The following is a 23,884-nucleotide window of genomic DNA, read 5'->3' on the forward strand; positions in this document are numbered from 1 at the left end:
CTTCGGCTATAAATACTCCAACACCTTGGAATGGTAAGGACATCATCTGATATCTCATCTTATCTAGCAATCTCTTAATATACACTTATATTCAGAGCAATCTAGTCTGATTCTCACGCCGGAGGGTGGTCACAAGGAGGAACCCCCCCTTCTCAGTGACGAGCTTACGGTGTCTGTTTTGCAGGTCATCTGAAGAACAATCTTCTCTGCTGAACCTCGTCCTCGTGGGAAACATTACTTAACCCCCAGATTATCTATAATCTGCCCCGGGTCACTTAGTGTTTCTTCAACATGGATCCACTATCAAGACAAATAAGTAAGTAGATTATTTATTATGTTTGACATAGATGTAATGTGTTGTTTGAGTCTTTGGGTCATTAAAAGTGAATATTATTTATAAGTCCATAGAGCAGACTAAAATAAATATATCTTGTTAAAGCAGGCCTCCAAAACATATGACACGTGTAATCATTTCATGATTATATGAGTATTAAATACTATTGTCAAAAGTACCAAATTTCATCTCGTCTTCAGCCATGGGAAGACACTTTAGGCAACGCAATCGTGGAGCCAATCGCCGCCGAGAATCAAGTATAAACTTATCAACATTTCTAACTTTCCTTGCATAGACAATTCTTTTTTTTTTTCACCGTGGAATCATGAGACGGGTGATCCTTCAATATATGGTGGCAATCGTCGTGGAATAATGAAGTTCGAGGCCGGATCCTTTTTCTCATATGACGTGAGTATTATAAAGTTTGGATATGTTTATTTCTAACATATAATTAGTTCTGTTGATGTTTAAGTTGTTTACAAATTTGTTAGATCTTGTTTTACATTTCAATCACCTTTATAATCTACATTTTAAGGAATTCGGTGATTTAAAGGAACATACTGTAACACCCCGACCAAAGGCGGATTATACATCGGGGCGCCACATATTGTTTCATTACTCGTGACACTATTGGGTGTCAATATTTAATAAATATATTCATTCACGCACGCGCAACGTAAACACGAGATAACATAAATCAATATATTATAAGGCAAAATATTCGAACAACAACTTGTCTTGATACATTTTAATCTAGGTCCAAAAGTAAAAACGTCCTACGTGTCCACAAGCTCCAAATGTAGCTACAGCAAACCTGAACATGTGTTAAAATAAAACGTCAAACACTTGCGTGTTGGTGAGAAATCAAGTTTAATACAATACATAGATAACAATAAATCTGCGCGCAACATGTGTATGTCTGGTTTTCAACAAGGGTGTAACCCGATCGGGACCAACTCTAAGATTCATACTCATAGACTGCCAGTGCTCACAATTGAGCTCACAAACAAGAAAGACTGTGCAAGTGTAAACAAAAGAGAAAATCATAAACGATAGTTCTCCCGTGTTCATCTAATGGTACCATGAGAACTGCGGAATAGACCGACAAGACGGTTAATGATCCACACATACAAATAAACAGCCAAGTCTACGTCCTCAACACATGGGATACTGCGCGACTAAAGTTCATAAATAAGTTTAAGACTCTAAGTTTGTATGAACACATGAACACCCCAAAACATTAAAAATAAAAAGGGATTAGGTACGAGATTACTCACTTGATAAACGATGCGGTGTAAGATAAAGCAAGAACCAACTTTAAACAAGCATAAGTTAACCTATAAATAAGATTGTTGTTTTAATGATTTGATTTAAGTCTTGATTATAAGTTAGCATAATTAATAAGTAAATTATTATATATAGTATATATTACCGGAAAAGCAGGGCAGAACAGGAGAGAGGACGAAGGCAGAGAGAGGAGACGGTAGAGGATCAACGGCAGAGAGCAAAGGAAGAGAAAGATAATAAGTATTTGTGTGTGTAGTGTTAAGAAAATAGCATTATTATTTATAGGGAAACCCTAGGGAACACAATCCCTAGAAAAGGGGGAAAAGATCTTCAAAAAGCAAAAGATTCCAAAAGCAAAAGATATCAAAAGATATGGCAGCTGCAGGAGGCAAAGGAAAAGCTGACAGGTAACAGTAAACAGGCATGGGAGGGTCAGATAAAGGTACAGGTCAAGCATGGAAAAAGCAGATCTCCAAAAGATAATGTCAGTCACTTTTTCTGTCAACCAATGGGGTTGGTGCGCATGCTGTGCCACAAGTGGCTTTTCAGACACAAGATAGGTCAGGTCAACAACACAGGAGATAAGACATCACAAAAGTAAACGGCTAGATTAAACAGAAGACTTAAAGGGTTTAGCGCGAGAAGGCATCGAGCGCACGCGCGAGGGCGAAGGCAGACAGAGAACAGTCCACAGCGCGCCGCGGGAAGAACTAAAATCCTTAGCGCGTCGCGGGAAGAACTACCATTCTTAGCGCGCTGCGAGAAGAACTACAATTCTTAGCGCGTCGCGGGAAGAACTTCCGTTCTTAGCGCGCTGCGAGAAGAACTACAATTCTTAGCGCGCTGCGAGAACAGTTCGCCTCGCGTATCGCAGGAACCACTGGTCTTCGCGCAGGCTTCCTTGTAAGGAGTCTGGCGCGTGGAGCTGCGCAGACAACCTTAGGCGGGAAGGAACAAAGGACAGTTAGGGGTTCAAGGCCTAAGGGCGGAACAACGACAAGAGAGAGAAAGAGGCGGGATGGCAACAAGAGGGAAAAGAAGGCGGAAAGAGAGAAGAAGAGGGACGGGACGGCGGGAAGGAAAAGAGAGAAGAAAAAGGGAGGAAAATATATTATTATTATTAAAAGTAAAGTATAAGTATAAATAAATATTAAATCATAAAAGAAAGAGATCGGATCGGAGAAACGGGTACCTGGGTCGGGTCGGATCGGGGCAGATGTCACAGTCTCCCCTACTTTAAGAAATTTCGTCCCGAAATTTATCTCGAAGTAGGTTGCACAGAGAACAGGTGCGGGTACTTGATCTTCATTTGATCTTCCCTTTCCCATGTAAACTCGGCTCCGCGCTTGGACTCCCAGCGAACTTTCACGATAGGGATGCGACTGCGCTTGGTTTGCTTAACCTCGCGATCCATAATCTCAACAGGCTTCTCAACGAAATGCATAGATTCATCAACTTGAACTTCATCAAGTTGAATGTGAAGGTTCTCGTCAGCTAAACACTTCTTGAGATTGGATACATGAAACGTTGGATGCACCTTACTGAGCGCGGGCGGCAGGTCAAGTCTGTAGGCAACTTTTCCCACACGCGCGAGAATCTTGAATGGACCAACATAACGAGGAGCAAGCTTACCTTTCTTCCCAAAGCGGACAACACCTTTCCAAGGCGACACTTTGAGGAGAACAAGATCACCAACTTGAAATTCGAGAGGCTTTCGCCTGCGATCTGCGTAACTCTTCTGTCGGCTTCTGGCAGTCAGCAGATGATCACGGATCTTGGCGATTTTATCGGTTGTCTCTTGAACAAGTTCGGGTCCTGTGATTTGAGCTTCACCCACTTCGCTCCAACAAATCGGGGAGCGGCACTTACGACCGTAAAGTGCTTCAAATGGGGCCATACCAATACTGGAATGATAGCTGTTATTATAAGAGAACTCGATCAAAGGCAGGTGCGAATCCCAATTACCTCCAAAATCAAGAACACTAGATCGGAGCATATCCTCAAGAGTTTGAATAGTTCGCTCAGACTGACCGTCAGTCTGAGGATGATATGCCGTACTCATGTCCAAGCGAGTTCCTAGCGCAGATTGGAGAGATTCCCAAAAGCGAGATATAAAACGGCCATCGCGATCGGATATGATGCTTAAAGGAGTACCATGGCGGCAGACAATTTCCTTGACATAAAGCTGCGCGAGTTGCTCAACACGGTAGTTTTCACGAATGGGCAGAAAGTGAGCAGACTTAGTCAAACGATCCACTATTACCCAAATGCTATCATGTTTGCTTGCTGTCAAAGGTAACTTGGTAATAAAGTCCATCGCTATACCTTCCCATTTCCACGTAGGAATTTCTGGTTGTTCGAGCAAACCAGATGGGCGTTGGTGTTCAGCTTTTACCTTAGAACAAGTCAGGCATTTAGCTACGAACACAGCAATATCCTTTTTCATACCGGGCCACCAATAAGTGATGCGCAAATCTTTGTACATTTTATCAGCGCCGGGATGAATAGAATACCGAGATTTATGCGCTTCACTCAGGATATCAGCGCGAAGATTCTCATCAAAGGGAATCCAGATGCGATTGAGATAGAAGAGAATTCCACTCAGATTAGGGACAAAGTGCGCTTCCGCGCCACACGCTAACTCGGCGCGAAGGTTATCATTACTGATGGATGCGCGCTGCGCGTCGCGAATGCGTGATTCAAGATTGCTCTGAATCGGCGCAAAGTGAAGCTGCGTGCGCGGCAAGATACAGTTAAGCTGGCAGGGTTTGCGGCTGAGCGCATCGGCTACCACATTAGCCTTACCAGGATGATACCGGATCTCACAATCATAATCGCTGATGAGTTCGTTCCATCGGCGTTGCATCATGTTGAGTTCCTTTTGATCAAAGATGTGCTGAAGGCTTTTATGGTCAGTGTGGAGGATACACTTAGTGCCATAAAGGTAGTGTCTCCAGATCTTCAAGGCAATAACAACTGCGCCTAGTTCGAGGTCGTGAGTTGTATAATTCTTTTCATGAATTTTAAGTTGCCTTGACGCGTAAGCGATAACCTTGCCTCGTTGCATAAGTACACAACCGAGACCTTGGTTGGAGGCATCGCAATACACGACAAAATCATCATTACCCTCAGGTAACGCAAGGACAGGAGCTTCACACAACAAACGCTTGAGCGTTAGAAAGGCTTCTTCTTGCTTCGAGCCCCAAATATACGGTTTACCTTTGTGCGTTAGAGCTGTTAAAGGCAATGCGATCTTTGAGAAGTTCGAAATAAATCGCCGGTAGTAACCAGCTAAGCCCAAGAAGGAACGGATTTCGGTAGGAGTGGATGGCGTAATCCAGTTCTTGATTGCTTCAATCTTGGATGGGTCGACATGAATACCCATCTTGTTTACAACATGACCAAGAAACTGTACTTCATCCGACCAGAATTCACACTTGGAGAGCTTGGCAAAGAGCTGCTCGGCTCTAAGCTTTTGCAAAACCAACCGAAGATGTTGCTCATGCTCGGCCTTGGTCTTAGAATAAATCAGAACGTCATCGATAAACACAATCACGAATTTATCCAAGAAAGGCCTACACACCCGATTCATTAGATCCATGAAAACGGCGGGTGCGTTGGTTAAACCGAAGGACATGACCAAGAATTCAAAATGGCCATAACGAGTTCGAAAAGCAGTCTTCGGAACATCCTCATCGCGGATGCGCAACTGGTGATAGCCAGAGCGGAGATCAATCTTGGAGAAACAAGAGGCACCTTGGAGTTGATCAAAGAGGTCGTCAATACGCGGTAAGGGATACCGGTTCTTAATGGTGAGTTTGTTCAACTCGCGGTAATCGATACACATGCGAAACGTACCATCTTTCTTTTTAACGAACAACACCGGAGCACCCCAGGGCGAAGAGCTAGGGCGAATGAATCCCTTAGCGGTCAACTCTTGAAGTTGGCTTGCCAATTCTTGCATCTCAGCGGGCGCAAGACGGTAAGGAGATTTAGCTACGGGGGAAGCACCAGGGACAAGATCAATACGGAACTCGACTTCACGAGCGGGAGGGATACCAGGAAGATCATCAGGAAAAACTTCAGGGAAATCACGCACAACAGGGATATCGCGAAGCTTCTTTTCTTCAGCAGGTTTAACCACATGGGCTAAGAATGCAATACACCTTTTCCGCATGAGCCTTCGGGCTTCGGCGCAAGTCATAAGCTTAAGACCACTGGAGGGTTTCTCGCCGTAGATATGAAGATCACCATTTTCTCGAGGAATGCGAATCAACTTCTTGGCGCAAATAACTTCGGCGCGATTCTTCGAGAGCCAGTCCATACCAATAATAACATCAAAGCTTCCAAGAGGCATGGGGATGAGGTCGATCAGAAAATCGTTTTCGTTAAGGTTAAGCGTGCAATCCTTAATCACGGAGTTAATTAAAACAGTTTCACCATTAGCCAATTCAACTGAAAAATTTTCTTTTAAATCGTTGCGCGGTCGCGCAAGCTTCTGCTCAAACGTGCGAGAAATAAAACTTCGATCGGCGCCAGTATCAAAAAGTACAGAAGCATAAAATCCGTTAAGCAAAAATGTACCATTAACTACGTCATTATTCGCTTGCGCTTGGTGCGCGGTTATGTTAAAAGCTCGTCCACGCATCACTTGGTTCGAAATCTGGTTCACCGGATTCGCTTGCGTAATCTGAACTTGTAGCCTCGGGCATGCGTTCCGGAAATGACTGGGATCACCGCAGTTGAAGCACGATCTGGGTCGGGGGTTTTGGTAGATTGGTTGTGGGTTTTGCGGGTAGACTGGTGGTGTTGGCGCAATTGGATTGGTGGGAAGGACTCTACAGTTTTCTGCAAGGTGACCAGCGCAGCCACATCGGTTACAAAGTCGACATGGGACTTGAGGTGGGTGGTGGAGTCTACAGGTTGGGCAAAAGGGGTGGTTTCCTGTGTAGGGTTTCTTAGTTGACGGGGCAGGGAGTGCGGGATTGGTTAGGGCATAGTTGTGGACTACAGGGGGAGTTGGGTAGGCTGACAGTGGGTTAGGCGCGTATACTAGAGGTTGGTAGGCGGGTTGCTGGACTATGGGCGGGCTGGTAAGCGCGTAGACTTGTCTGCGCCTACGTTTCTGGTTATGGTTTGAGGGTTCTGGTTTGGTTTCTGCGGGTTCAGGGACAGTTTTGGTGGGTTTGGTCTTCTCAGTTCCCCGCAGGAACAGGGTTCCTGCTCTGACATGGTTGTCGCTGAGCACAGCGGCCAATTCGATGGCGTCAGAGAGGGTAACTGGGTTTCTGGCCCATACAGAATCTTGAATTTCCATGGGGAGACCCCCAAGGAATTTCTCTATGGCTCGGCGGGAAGGGGTAACAAGGTGAGGGACAAGCAGGCTTAGTTCATGGAAGCGCGTCGCGTACTCGCGCGCTTCACCGCTGTATTGCTTAAGATTCCAAAATTCCTCCTCCAGGCGCTTAACTTCGTTGGGAGGGCAGAATTCTCGCGTCAGAATTTCCTTGAATCCCTCCCATGTCATGCTAGAAGCAGCTTCTGCGCCACGCGCATGAGCTACTCCATTCCACCATGTAAGCGCTCTAGATTCCAGGACACTGGAAGCATATAGGGTTCGTCTGTCTGGAGGGCATTGGGTGTGGAGGAAAGTGTTTTCTATTTTCTCAAGCCACTGGAGCATCACGGTGGCTCCTTCAAGACCTGTGAACTTTGGAGGGTTACCCGTGTTAAAGGACTTAATGTTGTATCCGGAGGAGTTGGGATTATTTTGGTTTAAGGCTTGGGCTATCGCGGCGGCCATTTCCTGGGAACGTTGCTGTCTACGCCTGCGCGAGGCTTCTCTCCTCTGATGACGGCGAGATAGCGGATGCATTCTATAAAAGTTTTAGTTTTGTTAATATCTTAGCGCAAAGTATAATCTTATAAAGCTTGGTTTCGCGGGGTTAGATACCATCAACAGTTAAAGTAAAACATGAATTTGAATGCAAACTTATTACAGATAACAAATTCGAATCGAGAATCGACAATTCATGTATCACCATGACTTTCCGAATTCTCAATTTAAAATGACTAGTAATCGAGTATTGGAGATTGACGATTCATGTATCACCATAACTGTTCAATCCTCAATATAAAATATACAAGAAAATGAGTATTGGAGGTTGACAATTCATGTATCACCATGACTTTTCAAGTCTCCAACCTCAGAACATAATCGTAAATGGAATTTGAAAATCAACTATTCATGTATCACCATGACTTTTCGGATTTTCAATCCCAACAAACGAATATGTAAGTAAAATCAATAAAAATCGAAATTCAGCAAAAATCGAAATATCGCGAAATAAAACATAAAACCATACGCTGCGTCTGCGCAAGCATATTTATAAATAACGAGTAATTAACAATAAGCGCGCAAACATGAGATTTCTCTCATGCGCGAGAAGGGACTCTTAGGTATTCTAGGCCGTTACGTCTAACCACCTATCCTAAAGTCAACGAGCTCTGATACCAATCTGTAACACCCCGACCAAAGGCGGATTATACATCGGGGCGCCACATATTGTTTCATTACTCGTGACACTATTGGGTGTCAATATTTAATAAATATATTCATTCACGCACGCGCAACGTAAACACGAGATAACATAAATCAATATATTATAAGGCAAAATATTCGAACAACAACTTGTCTTGATACATTTTAATCTAGGTCCAAAAGTAAAAACGTCCTACGTGTCCACAAGCTCCAAATGTAGCTACAGCAAACCTGAACATGTGTTAAAATAAAACGTCAAACACTTGCGTGTTGGTGAGAAATCAAGTTTAATACAATACATAGATAACAATAAATCTGCGCGCAACATGTGTATGTCTGGTTTTCAACAAGGGTGTAACCCGATCGGGACCAACTCTAAGATTCATACTCATAGACTGCCAGTGCTCACAATTGAGCTCACAAACAAGAAAGACTGTGCAAGTGTAAACAAAAGAGAAAATCATAAACGATAGTTCTCCCGTGTTCATCTAATGGTACCATGAGAACTGCGGAATAGACCGACAAGACGGTTAATGATCCACACATACAAATAAACAGCCAAGTCTACGTCCTCAACACATGGGATACTGCGCGACTAAAGTTCATAAATAAGTTTAAGACTCTAAGTTTGTATGAACACATGAACACCCCAAAACATTAAAAATAAAAAGGGATTAGGTACGAGATTACTCACTTGATAAACGATGCGGTGTAAGATAAAGCAAGAACCAACTTTAAACAAGCATAAGTTAACCTATAAATAAGATTGTTGTTTTAATGATTTGATTTAAGTCTTGATTATAAGTTAGCATAATTAATAAGTAAATTATTATATATAGTATATATTACCGGAAAAGCAAGGCAGAACAGGAGAGAGGACGAAGGCAGAGAGAGGAGACGGCAGAGGATCAACGGCAGAGAGCAAAGGAAGAGAAAGATAATAAGTATTTGTGTGTGTAGTGTTAGAAAATAGCATTATTATTTATAGGGAAACCCTAGGGAACACAATCCCTAGAAAAGGGGGAAAAGATCTTCAAAAAGCAAAAGATTCCAAAAGCAAAAGATATCAAAAGATATGGCAGCTGCAGGAGGCAAAGGAAAAGCTGACAGGTAACAGTAAACAGGCATGGGAGGGTCAGATAAAGGTACAGGTCAAGCATGGAAAAAGCAGATCTCCAAAAGATAATGTCAGTCACTTTTTCTGTCAACCAATGGGGTTGGTGCGCATGCTGTGCCACAAGTGGCTTTTCAGACACAAGATAGGTCAGGTCAACAACACAGGAGATAAGACATCACAAAAGTAAACGGCTAGATTAAACAGAAGACTTAAAGGGTTTAGCGCGAGAAGGCATCGAGCGCACGCGCGAGGGCGAAGGCAGACAGAGAACAGTCCACAGCGCGCCGCGGGAAGAACTAAAATCCTTAGCGCGTCGCGGGAAGAACTACCATTCTTAGCGCGCTGCGAGAAGAACTACAATTCTTAGCGCGTCGCGGGAAGAACTTCCGTTCTTAGCGCGCTGCGAGAAGAACTACAATTCTTAGCGCGCTGCGAGAACAGTTCGCCTTGCGTATCGCAGGAACCACTGGTCTTCGCGCAGGCTTCCTTGTAAGGAGTCTGGCGCGTGGAGCTGCGCAGACAACCTTAGGCGGGAAGGAATAAAGGACAGTTAGGGGTTCAAGGCCTAAGGGCGGAACAACGACAAGAGAGAGAAAGAGGCGGGATGGCAACAAGAGGGAAAAGAAGGCGGAAAGAGAGAAGAAGAGGGACGGGACGGCGGGAAGGAAAAGAGAGAAGAAAAAGGGAGGAAAATATATTATTATTATTAAAAGTAAAGTATAAGTATAAATAAATATTAAATCATAAAAGAAAGAGATCGGATCGGAGAAACGGGTACCTGGGTCGGGTCGGATCGGGGCAGATGTCACACATACGAAATATTTTAACGGTGCGTTCTTTAGCAACAACATGGATCAAATGAAAATTGTTATATTTGTTACCAAAGTTATAGATACTTTCTTATCTAGGGTTTAGTTTTACAAAAATCCCCAAAAGATAAAATTTTCGATGAAGCAAACTCCATCTAAAGTCAAAACTGAAAGTTAGACCACGTTTTGACATGCTAACATGAGTGGGGTAAAAAGACTAAAAGGGGCGTCATAAATAATTATAAACAATAAGGGTATGTTTGGTATGACATAATGGAATGGGTGGAGGAATAGAATGAATGGGGCAATGGAATGGACAAAAGAATAAAATGGATCAACCATTCTATTTTCTTGTTTGGTTTCCATATTAGAATGAAATGATTTATCACTTTATTAGTATTATTATTATTATTAGTACTAATAATGATAAATAATAATACAAATATTAATAATAACTAGTTTTTGGACCTATACGGTGTGGTAATATTATCAAACCAAATAAAAGTAATCATAAAAACGTGAATCACGTATGTATGTTATGAATTGTTTTTAGTTCACAAAATTTGAATTAATAATAATAATGTTGATATATAATAATAATATTACAGTGTATTATACTAATCAATTTTATTAAAAATATAACGGTAATTATCATTCATAATATAATAATAATATAACAATAATAATACTAATAATTGTTGACTTTTCCATTCTTTATAAAAAAAACACCTATTATCAAAGAATGAAAATACTTGAAAAAAGAAATAATTTCATTCCTTAGGAATGATCAATTCAATTACTTCATGATAACCAAACATGCTTAATTTCATTTCTTTGAAATGATTTATTCCATTCCGTCTTCCATTTCTTCATACCAAACGCTACCTAAAAAGGCATGTCACTACGCATGTACGTATTACATAAGATAGTATTTGGCATACATAAATAAGAAGCGGGGTGGAATAGACCATTGTGATAGGATGGAAAAAATAATAATGTTTGGTTGTTTAATATAATGAAACATCTATAAACTCATCCATTTAATTCTCTCCAAAATATCTAAAATTCATTTCATCTGCACTCGGTTTTTTTTTTCATTTCGTTCTCTCTTTCACCCTATATTGCCTCCACCACCGACACCCAGTCCCATCACCACAATCACTGCCCACAGGTCACCACTACGACCGCCACCATCCGCCACTGCCGACCTCACCCACAGCTGAATAGGCGAGATTTCATTAAAATAATATCATTAACTAAAGAAGTGGTGTGATTTTATGGTGTTATTTCGTTGATTTAGCTAGGAGACGAGATATAACCGTAAAATCTTGGTAAAACTTATAATGAAAAGTAGAAAAAGAAAATAAAGAACACTTTCTTCTAATGGTTATATCATTACATTGTATTTTATCTATTTATTTATTTATTTATTTTATGTTACAGATTACCGCAGTGAAAAATGAAAGAGCTGGCGAGGAAGAGAAGGAAAGTTGTAGTTCTTCAAACAGTAACAAATGATAAAGTTAAAAACGTATTGGATGTTCACATTGAAAATTTGTACCCACCAATGCATTATCTTTGACTATATAGATGCCATACAAAGTGTTTATTTATAATTAAGTAAAAGTACTAATTCATATAACTAGTCGAACTTCCAAGTGCGATACGTCGGGAATTCATTCTGTCGGTATTGATTTGCTCCACGCATTGCGTTATCGGCACTCGGTATAGCAACCGAAAGAAAAAACCAAAGAATATAAGCATGTGTTTTACATTAATCAAGAACCATTGAAACAAAATAGCTTAAGTTAAATTCACAAACTAAAATAGATTTAATGATAAACAAAATGGCAATGCATAGGCTAGATCACCCAATGGGTAAAAGGTCCAAAATCATACTTAAAAGATATACAAGATTATTGAAAGGTTTCAACTTCTTGTCAAATCCAATTAAAGTCCATAAATCTACTTGCTACGCTCAAATAAGAATACCCGATGCACGTTTTGGTACCCACTAACGCGCTTCATAAGCAATCACATGTAAAAACATTGGTTCCAAGTCCCCGTGCTTAGAGTGGCAAGCAGAAGAACAGCTTCTAGTTTGTTGTTTTTGGATCATGGATTCAAGTCTGCGTGCTTAGAGTCAACACATTTATGTTTACGAAGTCGAAAATACACAAATTGAGTTAGAATCTAGGAAAATGTTAAAGATCAAAAGTCTTATGAGAATATAAGTCTGTTGAAATGCATTATTAAAAAGGAAATAAATAATAATATGTTTGAAGGATACAAAAGTATCAAGCATTATGCATCCACTTGCTTCCACCACCCATGGAAGGTTTGGTTGTATTTTTGACCACTCCATGCTACTCACAAGTATGCTACAAAAATACATAATCACAATATGTTTAGATTCAAAATCGACAATTAAATTCGAATATGATACAAAAACCTGAACTGCGGGATCATTTTAGACATTTGATCAATGTTTACCTTGCTACATAAGTAGAGTTTCCAAGAAGAGCAAAGACGAACATTAGTGGATTCAGACCCTGCAAATATTTGTGCAAATAACACAGTTGAAACATTAGTTCAAACATTTACGAAGGTAATTGTTCTATGGGTGTTTGACTTGTACTCAAGAGTCAAAGGTGCAGATTCAATAATTAAAGATGTTCTTTTCCATATAATAAACATGAAGAATATGATGGGCTTGTGCTCACCTGAACATGTCCCCTTCTAATCTGCAAATCCAAAAGACATTTTAACACACTACCTTTCCCAAATTATTATAATCCAAAAATTATACTTTATTTTTATATTTTATATAATTTTATGCCACGTAGATTCTTACGTTTAGCAGAATTTGTGGAAGACATCCACCCATGTAAATAGCTGCCATTCCCCAACCAAGAAAGGTTCCAATTCCAATACTTTCTATGCCATCACTACCTTCAACTAACCTTCCACTTACCTGCATTTGATGCATATGGTCAAACAATCATATTTCCATTGACTGAAGTCAACCAATCGATATTAATTCACTGTTATTTACCTGTAAAAGCTTTCTTCCCACTTGTAATACAATTCCATTGTGTGAATTTACTGAATCTGAATTAAGGTAACTGTTTCTTTCGAGTTTGAGATTGTATGTGCAGATAAACATTGTCAAAGAAAAAACCTACAAAATAACAGAAGTACAATACAACTGATTCAGTAACGATTTTAACTTATAAGTATAACTTCCAAAAAGTAAGCATATTGTTAGATATGACTCACCACACATAACATATTCTTAGTTTCTGAAACAGTAGATGATTGTCTCGACACATTTCCACCGAGCAACGGTTCTTGCAGAATATCCTGATCACATTTATCAGTGTGTGTTCTATGTGAGTGAAGAAAACTACTGGACAGAGATCTAGCAGAACTGCCCCATAAAACACATTATAAATTAATAAGTTATTAGCATGTGTGTGTATGTTTCACACAAATCATACATTTAACTTAACAAAATTCTTGAAAAAAATGCGAATACCTGTAGTATACTGTTTCAGTGGAAGAATTATCATCAACAGATGGAATTGTCAAACAGGGAGTGACTTTTGATAGCATAGGAATCGTTGATTCTTCAAGGCCGACATCATTCGCCAGCTGTTTCTTGTCCACTGACTCAATCTAGATTTAAAACAATGTTCATAAATTTAAAGTGCAAAATGTAAAGTGGCATAATTGTATACATGCAATATTATTACCTTATAGACTTGTTTCTTAGATGCAGCATCAGAGAAGTAACCATAGTAAACTGCTTGGATGGCAAGAGCTAAGGTAGTCAGCAAGTACAGCTGCACGAGTGCCAAAAATCAACAAATTACGCAAAAGTCTGGTCTGAATCAAACTAACAGTAACAGAACAAAAATGAAAGGTTATAGGTTTGAAGCTGCTTACCACTGCCATATAATACTGTGTTGGAAGCTGCAGAGTATAAGAATAATAAGATGCGTTAAATTATGAAAGAGAAGATATTTATAAACAAAAACATAGCCTCCTGTAACACTAACAAGATTCAGTTTCATACATATATAAAACTAATATGTAATACTAAGCAAACTTATTGTCCGTAACATAAAAATCCAACTTAAACTTATTGTCCGTAACATAAAAATCCAACTTTCAGAAGAACAAAGTAATGCATGGCCTTCACAGTGTTGTAAAAACTAAAAACTGAATTTAGCCGGCGACTAGTCGCTAATTGGTGGGTTACTGATTAACTTTTTGCTTATCAGTGACATTAGTCGATAGTCAGTCAAACTCGGTCAAACCAGTCAAAAATCGGACCTTGTCTTTATTTTATTATTTTTTTAAAGGGAATCGGACTTTGGTTTTCTCAATGATTTGCTATGTTTATCTTTAGTTATTTATGTGAACTATATATAAAACTTCCAATCTGATTAAACGCTAGTCAATACCCCACCGCCCGACTAGTGACTAGCAGGATTCAAAAGAACGAAAGAAAGACTCACCGTAGCCGGTTCTAACAAACAACCAAACACATTGAAAAGATCTCTGCATATAAAAAAGAAAAAAACATAAAAGAATGATGATAAACAACTGACATCATGATACTGTAAAAACACTAAACATCTACTTCACATACTACAACTTACAGCATATCATTAGTATAAAAGATAAAAATATTACCCAATTATCCATGTAAAAAGGAAGCACATAGCAAGGCCTTCAGAAGACTTGCGTTTGTAATTCATAATAGTCTGAGGCACCTCTGCAACACCCCAACTTAACACACTAATCACCCCCAACATCAGTGACACCCAATCCTTGGTGCTGCAAAGGCAATAGCTCATGTAACTTCTAGCCCATTCCGAGCAATGTTGATTTGCAGGACATATTGGCAGATCACTTGTAAACAGCACCATTGCATCCAACAATTCAACCGTGCCTAATACCTATGCAAATATATTGTTCAAAACTGATATTATTAGTATACTTTGTGTATTAAACCAAAAAACTTTTGGCAATACTTTTGAAGCATTGCGTTGCTTTCAAAGTGCATAATCTATAGTTATTAAAAGCCCTCGCTTCTTACGCCTAGGCCCATTTTCGAGGCCAGGCCCAATATATGTGCTTCTAGTTCCTAGGCCATCGCTTCTTGAAGGTGACAACACCTCTACTGGCATTGATGACGGACCAAGAACAATAGTCATTTGAACGTTTACTATTAACAACTTTTTGACCTTTTGGTTTTTATGACTTGAACATTTTGGTACTTTACTTTGAACAATTTGTTATTCAAGTTTTGGAATCACATTTAAATCTCGACTCTTTTACAGCTTTTGGTACTAATAGCCTTTGTTTATTATATATGAAGAATATAATTATTTTTCTAATACATAATATATTTCTATTCTTTTTATTTAAGTGCGCTTTTTTGTCTTAGGCTCTCACTTATTTTGCGCCTCGCGCCTAGGCCCCAGGAGAGACCTATGCGCCTTAAGTGCGCCTAGCGCCTTTGATAACTATGGCATAATCTATGACGTTATTTTACTAATCTCGTTAAAATAACGTTAAAAGTGACTGAAGGTTAATCAGGCATCATGTGGTGGCGTTGATAGCAGAAAGACAGGGGTACATGCACCAATCGGCCCGAGGGTTGAGTAATATGTGTCTTATGTCTAAGGCTTGATGCAAAACTACTAGACGGTGTGGGATTTATCAATAATGATGATGATGAACTTTTGGCAATACTTTTGAAAGCATTGCTTTCAAAGTACATGGATAATGAAATATATAGATTTTGTTATTATATGAATACAACCAAAACAGGACCACAGAGCCCTAATAACAATAATAATAACTATAAAAGTAGAGTGTGTTATATAATCAAATAATCAATCACAACAAAACTAGAAAGAGATAGTAACGTAATGAATAATGTAATGCAAACTAAACGATAACAATTGAAGCAAACCTGCAAGAATAAGAATATGCAGTATGAAGCAGCAGGATTGTGTGCAACGAGTTTACAGGCTTATGCGGCAGCTTTGGTTGGCTTGCAGTTTGCTTTATATAATAATAATAATAATAATAATAATAATAATAATCGGCCACATGCGGCGTTGTGTGCCGTTAGGGCGACCCTACCACGTCAAAGTCTGGGCTTTCTCAATCCAATAAAAACTAAAAACAAAATAAATAAATTTCAACGGCGGAAGAGAAAAAAACTAATAATAATTTGAGTTACAAATTGGACGTGATTTAGTGGAGCATTTACTTATTTACTTCACTGGTGAGTGACAGGGTTAAACATTATTATCATCAATTTATTTGAGAAATATGAGGGATGACACTAATTTGTCAGGTTCGAGCCCTGATCTCACCCGGTTTTATCAGTCCCTCGCTGTCGTGCTGTTTGGCGGGCGTGGGGGTCGGGTTTTATCCGGGGAATCCCTCAATAGATGGACCGCTAGAGCTTCGTCCGGCGGGACTCGTGGCCAGCTCGGGCTACCTTTAGCCAATGGGGGCCGCGTACGGATTACCCGGCGTTATTTAGTTGGTCGTTCCAAAAATAATAATAATATGAGTCGTAAAATATAATATTTTGATTTGTATAACTCAGTTTACAATTTAAAAGGGGCTTGCGATACAAAAGCTTGTCGTCGGTTTACCTTCTTTTTTGATGTAAACACTATATTTTATAAAAAATGCAAAACTAATCTTGAAACAGAAAAAAGGAAAATTTCCAAAATAGCCCCTTAATGGTGAAAGATTCCAAATTTGTCTCTTCAAAATCGTTTTTCCATATTTGTACCTCTTCTAATGCATCGTATGTGAAGGGTTTTGCCTTAACACTTTACTCACACCTGTCTTATAGTTACTTGGTTGCCAAGGTAAGGGGTATTTTCCCGCTTTTGAATCTTTTTGAAATTTTGAAATTCGAAGAGTTGGTGAAAGGATAAGAACAGTCCAAACTATTGAAACGTCGTCCGACGGTTTCTTCTGACAGTGTCAGGACGTGCAGGAAGTTATGGCGACGTGACAGTATATGGTCATTCCAGGCGCTTTTTCAGGCGCGTGGGCGTGAATTTTCGGGCGCGTGGCCGCGAAATTACTGGCACGCGTCCTTTCAACAGCTGTTGCCAGCTTGCTTTTTGCCACGTGTCATAGTTTCATTGCACCTTCGATTTCTCTCTCTTCCGCATTAAATTCACCGCATTAATTGCGATTAGTATATAAAGGGGGAGAGGGTCCTTTGCAATCCACACTTTCACTTTTCTCTTCATCTTCAAAACGATTTCCGGCGAATACTCTCCTTTTCAGTCGAGCATTCTCTTGAAATCGTTCTTCTTTTCATACCTACAAGATGTCTTCTGCTTACGACCTTGAGGCTACAGTCCAGGAGGCTGGGGTGCACGCCGAGCACCCGTCATCCACGTCCGACAAGGATGACAAGAGTACTGCTGGCGAGTGCCAGTGTGCTCTGCCTGTCGATCTATATCAGTACATCGTCAGGAAGTTCATGCTCGAGTCTCTCGAGCCTGAGTTTCCTGAACCTCATCAGACGGTGTATGATGCCCCCAGAGGCAAGATCGGGGTATATGCCGCATTCTTTGTCTATGGGAATCTTAGGTTCCCATTGACAAAGTTTGTGTACCGTGTCCTGGAGAGGCACGGTGTGCACCTGACCGAGGTGCACCCGATGGCGATCGCGAAGATTCGCCACTTCGAGTGGGTATGCCGGATTCTGGGCGTTGAGCCCTTCGTCGACCGCCTGATGACCTTCTACTCTTGGAGGTGCATCCAAGGGTGGTATACTCTGATAACCCGGATCAAGGGTTTGAAGATTTGCGCAACCGAGCGCAGTCTTCGTTCATGGAAGCGGGAGTTCTTTTTTATCTCCGCTCGCGCCATCCCCCTTGCCATGAAGTTCAAGAATGGGCAAGCACTTCCCAGCCTTCATGCCTCCAACTATCAGGAGGCGGAATGGTTCTCGAAGATATCCCGAGTCCAATCTCCGGTTTACCGCTTTGCGGAGTCCGGGATGGTGATGCTCGGGATGAGCCGGGTGTGGAAGGATGCGGATGCGCAAAATATCCCGATCGTCCTTGAATACGGTTTGAACTCTGTCCCTTACGGTATGCTCTGTCTTCTTTGTTTATATATGTTTGTCTTCTAACTGTTCTTTTATTTCAGAGGGGAACGACTTGCAGTCGCTCCTGTATCCGCGGGAGGCTGATAGTCCCGCTCGGATGGGTACTCGTGCTCTAGATGAGAACGAGTTGCCCATCCTTGCACAGACGGCGGATCGGTTCGTGGAGGTCTACCCGCCAGGCCACGAGATCCTGAGCGCCAGGCGGCCAGGTAAGGCGTTATTCAACCCTCGACCCCTCAATGTTGAAACCTCTGCTGGAATTCCTCTAATCCTGTGTTCTGATGAGGAATCCGCAGATGGTCCTTCGTTGGTGCGGAAGAAGAAGGCTGCCGGCGGGAAGGGGAAGGCGAAGGTGGCCTCCACTGCCGATCCGGTGCCTCGGTCTGATTCAGAGACCGAGAGCGAGGAGGTGGCGGGGAACCCCGGTGGTGATAAGACCACTGCTCCGGAGGCTGCGACGACTGTCACCTCCGGAGAGCCCAAGAAGACAACGGTGAGTGGCGTGAAGAGGCCGGCTCCATCGGGTTCATCCCCGCCTGTCCGCACTTTCAGGCTCAAGAAAACCCGTAAGTACAAACTTTATTTTTAACTTCATAGCATTCCATCATTAATACTTTTCTTTGTGCAGGCGTGGATGCTACCGCATTCCAGGGTAAAGCGGGGAGGAGTACCTCCGGACCCATGACGGTAGGCTTGGTCAGCCTTCCTGAGGCGACGACCCAGGCGGCTGCGCCTGCGCCTGCTTCCGCTGGTTCAGTTGCTCACTCCGTTGAGCCAACTGTTCCAGCTGTGATGACATCACCGCCGGCTGTCAGTGCCATATTTACCGCATCTTTCACTGAGCCGGCGGTTACTTTTGCTGCGGACTCCGCAGCGGCGACCGCGGCGGCCTTCACCATGCCTCCTCCGTCATCGGCAGCGACGGCCGATCCTTCAGGTATGCATGGGGCTTCTCGCCAACCTCTGCCTCCTTCCCATCTACCTGACCTCTTGGACGGATTTCCCTTGGGTTCAGGTGATGGGTTTGGCGGCTATCGGCCTGTTATTGACCCTACAGGTGCGTAGGGTTCTTTTGGCCTATTTTTTTTTTTATATATATCATCTTTTCCTAACTGCTTTTTGTTTTTTGCAGTGTCGGATTCCAATGAAGTGTATGTTCCACGATGGAACATCCGCCGAGGAACAACCCTTCGCACACCTGTGGAATGCGTGGAGTGGGCTCGTCACGCAGCTCCCAGTGGTGCGTTGGGGGAAGCCATGGCTAGCTACCAGGAGGGTAGGCTAACCAATGAGCTTCGGGTTCTCCTGGCCCGGATGCAGCCGCGCGTCGAGTTGCTTTGTCGTGAAAACGACAAGTTAAAAGCAGCTCGAATCCAAGAAGTAGCTCAGGCGCGGGCTGTCCGGGAGGAGAATAGGAGGCTCTCCGCGGCTGCTGCGGAGAAGGAGAAGGCGTTCAAGGCCCTTGAAGTTGAAGTTCAGGCCCGTCTCGAGGCCCGTTCCAAGGCTGCCCAAGCTGTTAACGAACAGCTTCGGCTGGCTAAGGAAACTGCTAGGAACGCAACTGAAGGGCCACCAAGGCTGAAGCTGTTGCTGAGCCTCTACGCCTCGAGAATGAGGAACTTAAAGCTAAACTAGAGGCGCTCCAACAGGCTCATGATGCCTTGGCGATGGAAGACGCGAAGAAGCTTCAAGAGATCCTGGACCAGAGGGGGGTGCTTGATCAGACTGAGCGGAAGCTAAAGGGCGTTGAAGAGGCTACGGCTAAAGAAGTGTTGCTTGCCAACCTCAACCAAAGTGAAGCCGAACGCGCCCGTAACCAAGTTCAAGCCGCCCTCCAAGAAGCTCTGGTTGCCAAGGAATGGCTTCTTCGAGAAGCGTTGTCTCAGGTAAGTTTAACTTCATAATGTCTTTACGCTTTTCTTTGTAAATAGAAAAGGTTTTGATACTTGTATTTTTTTCTTTTTTGTAGGTTGTGCATCGGGTCTTCACAGAGACGTCTTATGACGATGCTATGAGCACAGCCCTCAACGCTTCTCATGAGGATGGGGAAAAGGCCGGCTTCCTGCTTGGTCTAGGGTTTGTTGAGAAAGGCATCCCGCCTTCCAACTTCCCTTTGTATGATGTGGATACTGAAGCTGTTTATGACCAAGCAGTGAATCAGTATGCCGCCTTCCCGCATCCGGTGATGGAGAAGGTAAACGAAGTCGCTGCTGCTGATGATGGGCTAGCTATTCTTAAAGCTTTCCTTGAACCGCCACGCTCTACTGATGGTGCGGGTCCAAGTGGAAGTGGTCCTGAAGCATGATCCTGAAGATCCCTTTCCACCGTTAGCGTAGATTTTTGTTTTTTTGTATAGCTTCTTTTGTATGCGGGTATGCACTCAGCAATCTTTGTAATATTTGAATTTTGATGGAATAAAGATTGTGTTAATTCCTTTCCTTGTTTATTTTATGCATGTTTTGATTTAACTTAGCAATTTCTTTAGTACTAAGATAATTTAACTTTTTAACGTGGTAGATAATAAGTTAAAGCTTTGCGTCCTCTTTCATGATTGTGCGGATAAGACCGTCACTTGCACTTAGTAGGATGGCTAAACTTTACCTATATCTGACCTGCGTGGAAGTTTTCCTCATCTTTTCCTTTGAAATTTTCTAAGTGTTCAGAATAAGTTAACCTTTGAACGTGGTAGATAATAGGTTGAAGTTTTGCCTCCTTGTTCGTGATTGTGCGGGTAAGACCGTCACTTGCACTTAGAAGGATGGCTAAACTTTGCCTACATCTGACCTGTGTAGAGGTTTTCCTTAACACTTGAAATTTTTACCGATGTGTTTATGCGGGTTTTGCCGCCTTCCACACGTAACGACTTACTTCTTCCCCTATTTATGCGGTGAATACCGGCACATCAGTGTGGGAAGTTCATAAGTATAAAGGTAAGGCTATTAACACATTGTGAAAGGAGAATCATTTCCATTAGAAGTGGCTCTAGGCCTTTTCTTTACAAGTTTGGAATTGATCTACATATAACATTTGCGTAATTGAGCTCCATTCCATGTTCTTGGGATGGGAGTGCCATCGAGCCTTTCGAGCCGGTATGCGCCCTTTCCCAGAACTTCTTTGATAATGTATGGCCCTTCCCAGACCGGGGCCAGTTTTCCTGGGCGTTGTTGGTTCGAAGCCTCGTTGTTACGCAGTATGTAGTCTCCTACATTGAAGTTGCAGAGTTTTACCCGCATGTTGTAGTACTTTTGCATTTGTCGCTTGTAGTTCTCTTCACGCACTGCGGCTAAGTCTCTGCGTTCCTCGGTTAGCATAAGGTCTAACCGTCTTTCCGCATCATTGTCTTCTGGCTGAATCAAGACCCTTGGTGAGGGTAAACCAATTTCGACCGGGACCATGGCTTCAGTGCCATAAGTGAGACTGAACGGGGTTTCTCCCGTACTGGCCTTTTTCAGCGTTCTGTTCGCCCAAAGGACGTGCGGAAGCTCGTCCACCCAGCCGGATCTGTGTTCCAAGAGTCTTTTCTTTATGCCTTCGACGATGCTCTTATTTGCTCTTTCCACCTCACCATTACCTTGCGGGTGTGCCACTGAGGTAAAGGTGTGGGTGATTTGAAGTTCTTTCAGCCACTGTTGTAGCTTCTTGTCAGCAAAGTTGGTGCCGTTATCGCTCACCAAATTCTGTGGAAGTCCAAAACGACAAATAATAAATTCCCAAATAAATTTTTTGATATGTTTCGCGGTTGTTTGGGCTAAGGGTTTTGCTTCTATCCACTTGGTGAAGTAGTCGATGGCTACCACTAGGAACTGAACATTTCCTGCTGCTGTAGGAAATGGGCCTGTCACATCGATGGCCCACTTCTGAAATGGCCATGAAGAGGTGACTGGAACAAGTTCATTCTTCGGGCGGTGCGTGTTGGGTGCGTAGAGCTGACAAGACCTGCATTTTCTGATGTATGCCAGCGCATCCGTATGCATCCCCGGCCAAAAGTATCCCGCGTTATTTAGCTTAGCTACAACAGCGCGTGGACCTGCGTGTACTCCACAGATACCTTCGTGTACTTCCCTTAGGAGGTAGTCAGCATCTTGGTTGTCCACGCATCTTAAGAGTGGGCCAAGAAAGTTACGTCTGTAAAGGATGTCATCGATGAGTTGATAATTCAGTGCTTTACAGCGTAGTTTTCTTGCCTGTGTTTTTTACTCTGGTAGTGTACCTGCCGCGAGGTATTTTATTATTGGTGTCATCCACGTTTCTGTGCCGGTTTGGATGACACAAATTTCCTTGTGCGGGACCGAAGGTGCCTCGAGGAGTTCAATGCGGATGTCCTTTCCCAAGTGGGTGAAGGCTAATGATGCAAGCTAGCTTAACGCATCCGCAGATTTGTTTTCATTACGCTTGACGTGTATGACTTTACAATCATTAAAATCGCGCATAAGGGTTTTTGCTTGTGCGAGGTACAGGGCCATTGTGTCGTTCACGGCCGTGTACGTTCCGTTTATTTGGTTGGCTACTAACATGGAATCCACGTGGGCTTCCAAGTTTTTCACTCCCATTTTACGCGCAATTCTCAGCCCGGCCAAGAATGCTTCATACTCGGCTTCGTTATTCGTACTTGGAAAATCCAGTCGAATAGTGTAAGTGTATTCTTGGCCTGCTGGGTTGGTTAGTTTCAGCCCTGCGCCTGAACCCTCGTTACTGGCTGCTCCATCAGTGTAGAGTCGCCAGACATCATTGATGTCTTGTGCTGGAGAGGGTTGAGCCTCTTCCTGGCACTCTTTTTCCCGCGATGCAGGCACTTCCGCAATAAAGTCGGCCAAAACCTGGCCTTTTATGGCTGGTCTTGGCTTATACTTTATCGCGTACTCCCCCAACTCAATTGCCCATTTGGCTAGGCGTCCCGATAACTCGGGTTTGCGTAGAACGTTTGCAAGTTTGAAGTTGGAGAGAATGGTGATTGGGTGACCCTGGAAATATCGTTTTAACCTGCGTGAAGCGTGTATAAGTGCTAAGACTAATTTTTCGAGGGTAGAGTACCGGGTTTCTACGTCTGTTAGGATACGGCTGACATAATAGATTGGCATCTGGATGCCTTTTCGCTCTACTAGCAGGACTGCCCCGGTTGCTCTATCTGTTGCGGAAAGGTATAGGATTAACTCCTCTCCCGCTTTTGGTGCTGTGAGCGTTGGGAGTTCGATCAAGCGTGACCGAATCTCCTGAAAAGCTGCTTCCGCTTCTGGTGTCCAGCGGAAGTGCGTTTTCTTTAAACAGTTTCTCAACGTTGACACGAAAGGAAACGACTTATCCGCGTGGTTTGCCAAAAAGCGATTAAGTGCCACTAGTCGTCCATTCAGTGTCTGAGCCTGTTTGATGGTAGTAGGTGATTCCATTTTGATAATGGCTTCGACCTTTTCAGGGTTCGCTCTGAAGCCATCTTTAGTGACAATGACCCCCAAGAACTTCCCTTCTTCCATTCCAAAGGCACACTTGCCCGGGTTGAGTTTCATGTTTATCTTCCTAAGCGTGTTGAAAGTTTCTTCGATGTCTTTCAACATCGCTTCTGCGCCAGGGCTTTTGATGACCAAGTCATCCATGTAGACTTCCAAGTTCCTCCCAATTTGGGCATGAAACT

General features: G+C 42.5%; 1 protein-coding gene across 1 annotated transcript; it reads right to left on the reverse strand.

Moving 5' to 3' along the window:
• Positions 1 to 11,792: 11,792 nt before the first annotated feature.
• Positions 11,793 to 15,029, reverse strand: LOC143567176 (vacuolar histidine transporter YPQ3-like). The gene is made up of 12 exons (XM_077053652.1): positions 14,790 to 15,029; positions 14,612 to 14,654; positions 14,037 to 14,063; positions 13,844 to 13,933; positions 13,627 to 13,766; positions 13,368 to 13,518; positions 13,144 to 13,269; positions 12,943 to 13,062; positions 12,812 to 12,832; positions 12,582 to 12,640; positions 12,379 to 12,469; positions 11,793 to 12,281 (listed from the first exon to the last, which is right to left on the reverse strand). Exons 1-12 carry the CDS (start codon positions 15,023 to 15,025, stop codon positions 12,204 to 12,206), a joined length of 1,182 nt encoding a protein of 393 aa, XP_076909767.1. The 5' UTR covers positions 15,026 to 15,029; the 3' UTR covers positions 11,793 to 12,203.
• Positions 15,030 to 23,884: the final 8,855 nt, after the last annotated feature.

The sequence above is a fragment of the Bidens hawaiensis genome, unplaced genomic scaffold, assembly GCF_021521415.1.
Source record: "Bidens hawaiensis isolate Kalapana, Puna unplaced genomic scaffold, B.hawaiensis_p1.1 tig00023229_1, whole genome shotgun sequence".
Classification (NCBI taxonomy): Eukaryota; Viridiplantae; Streptophyta; class Magnoliopsida; order Asterales; family Asteraceae; genus Bidens; species Bidens hawaiensis.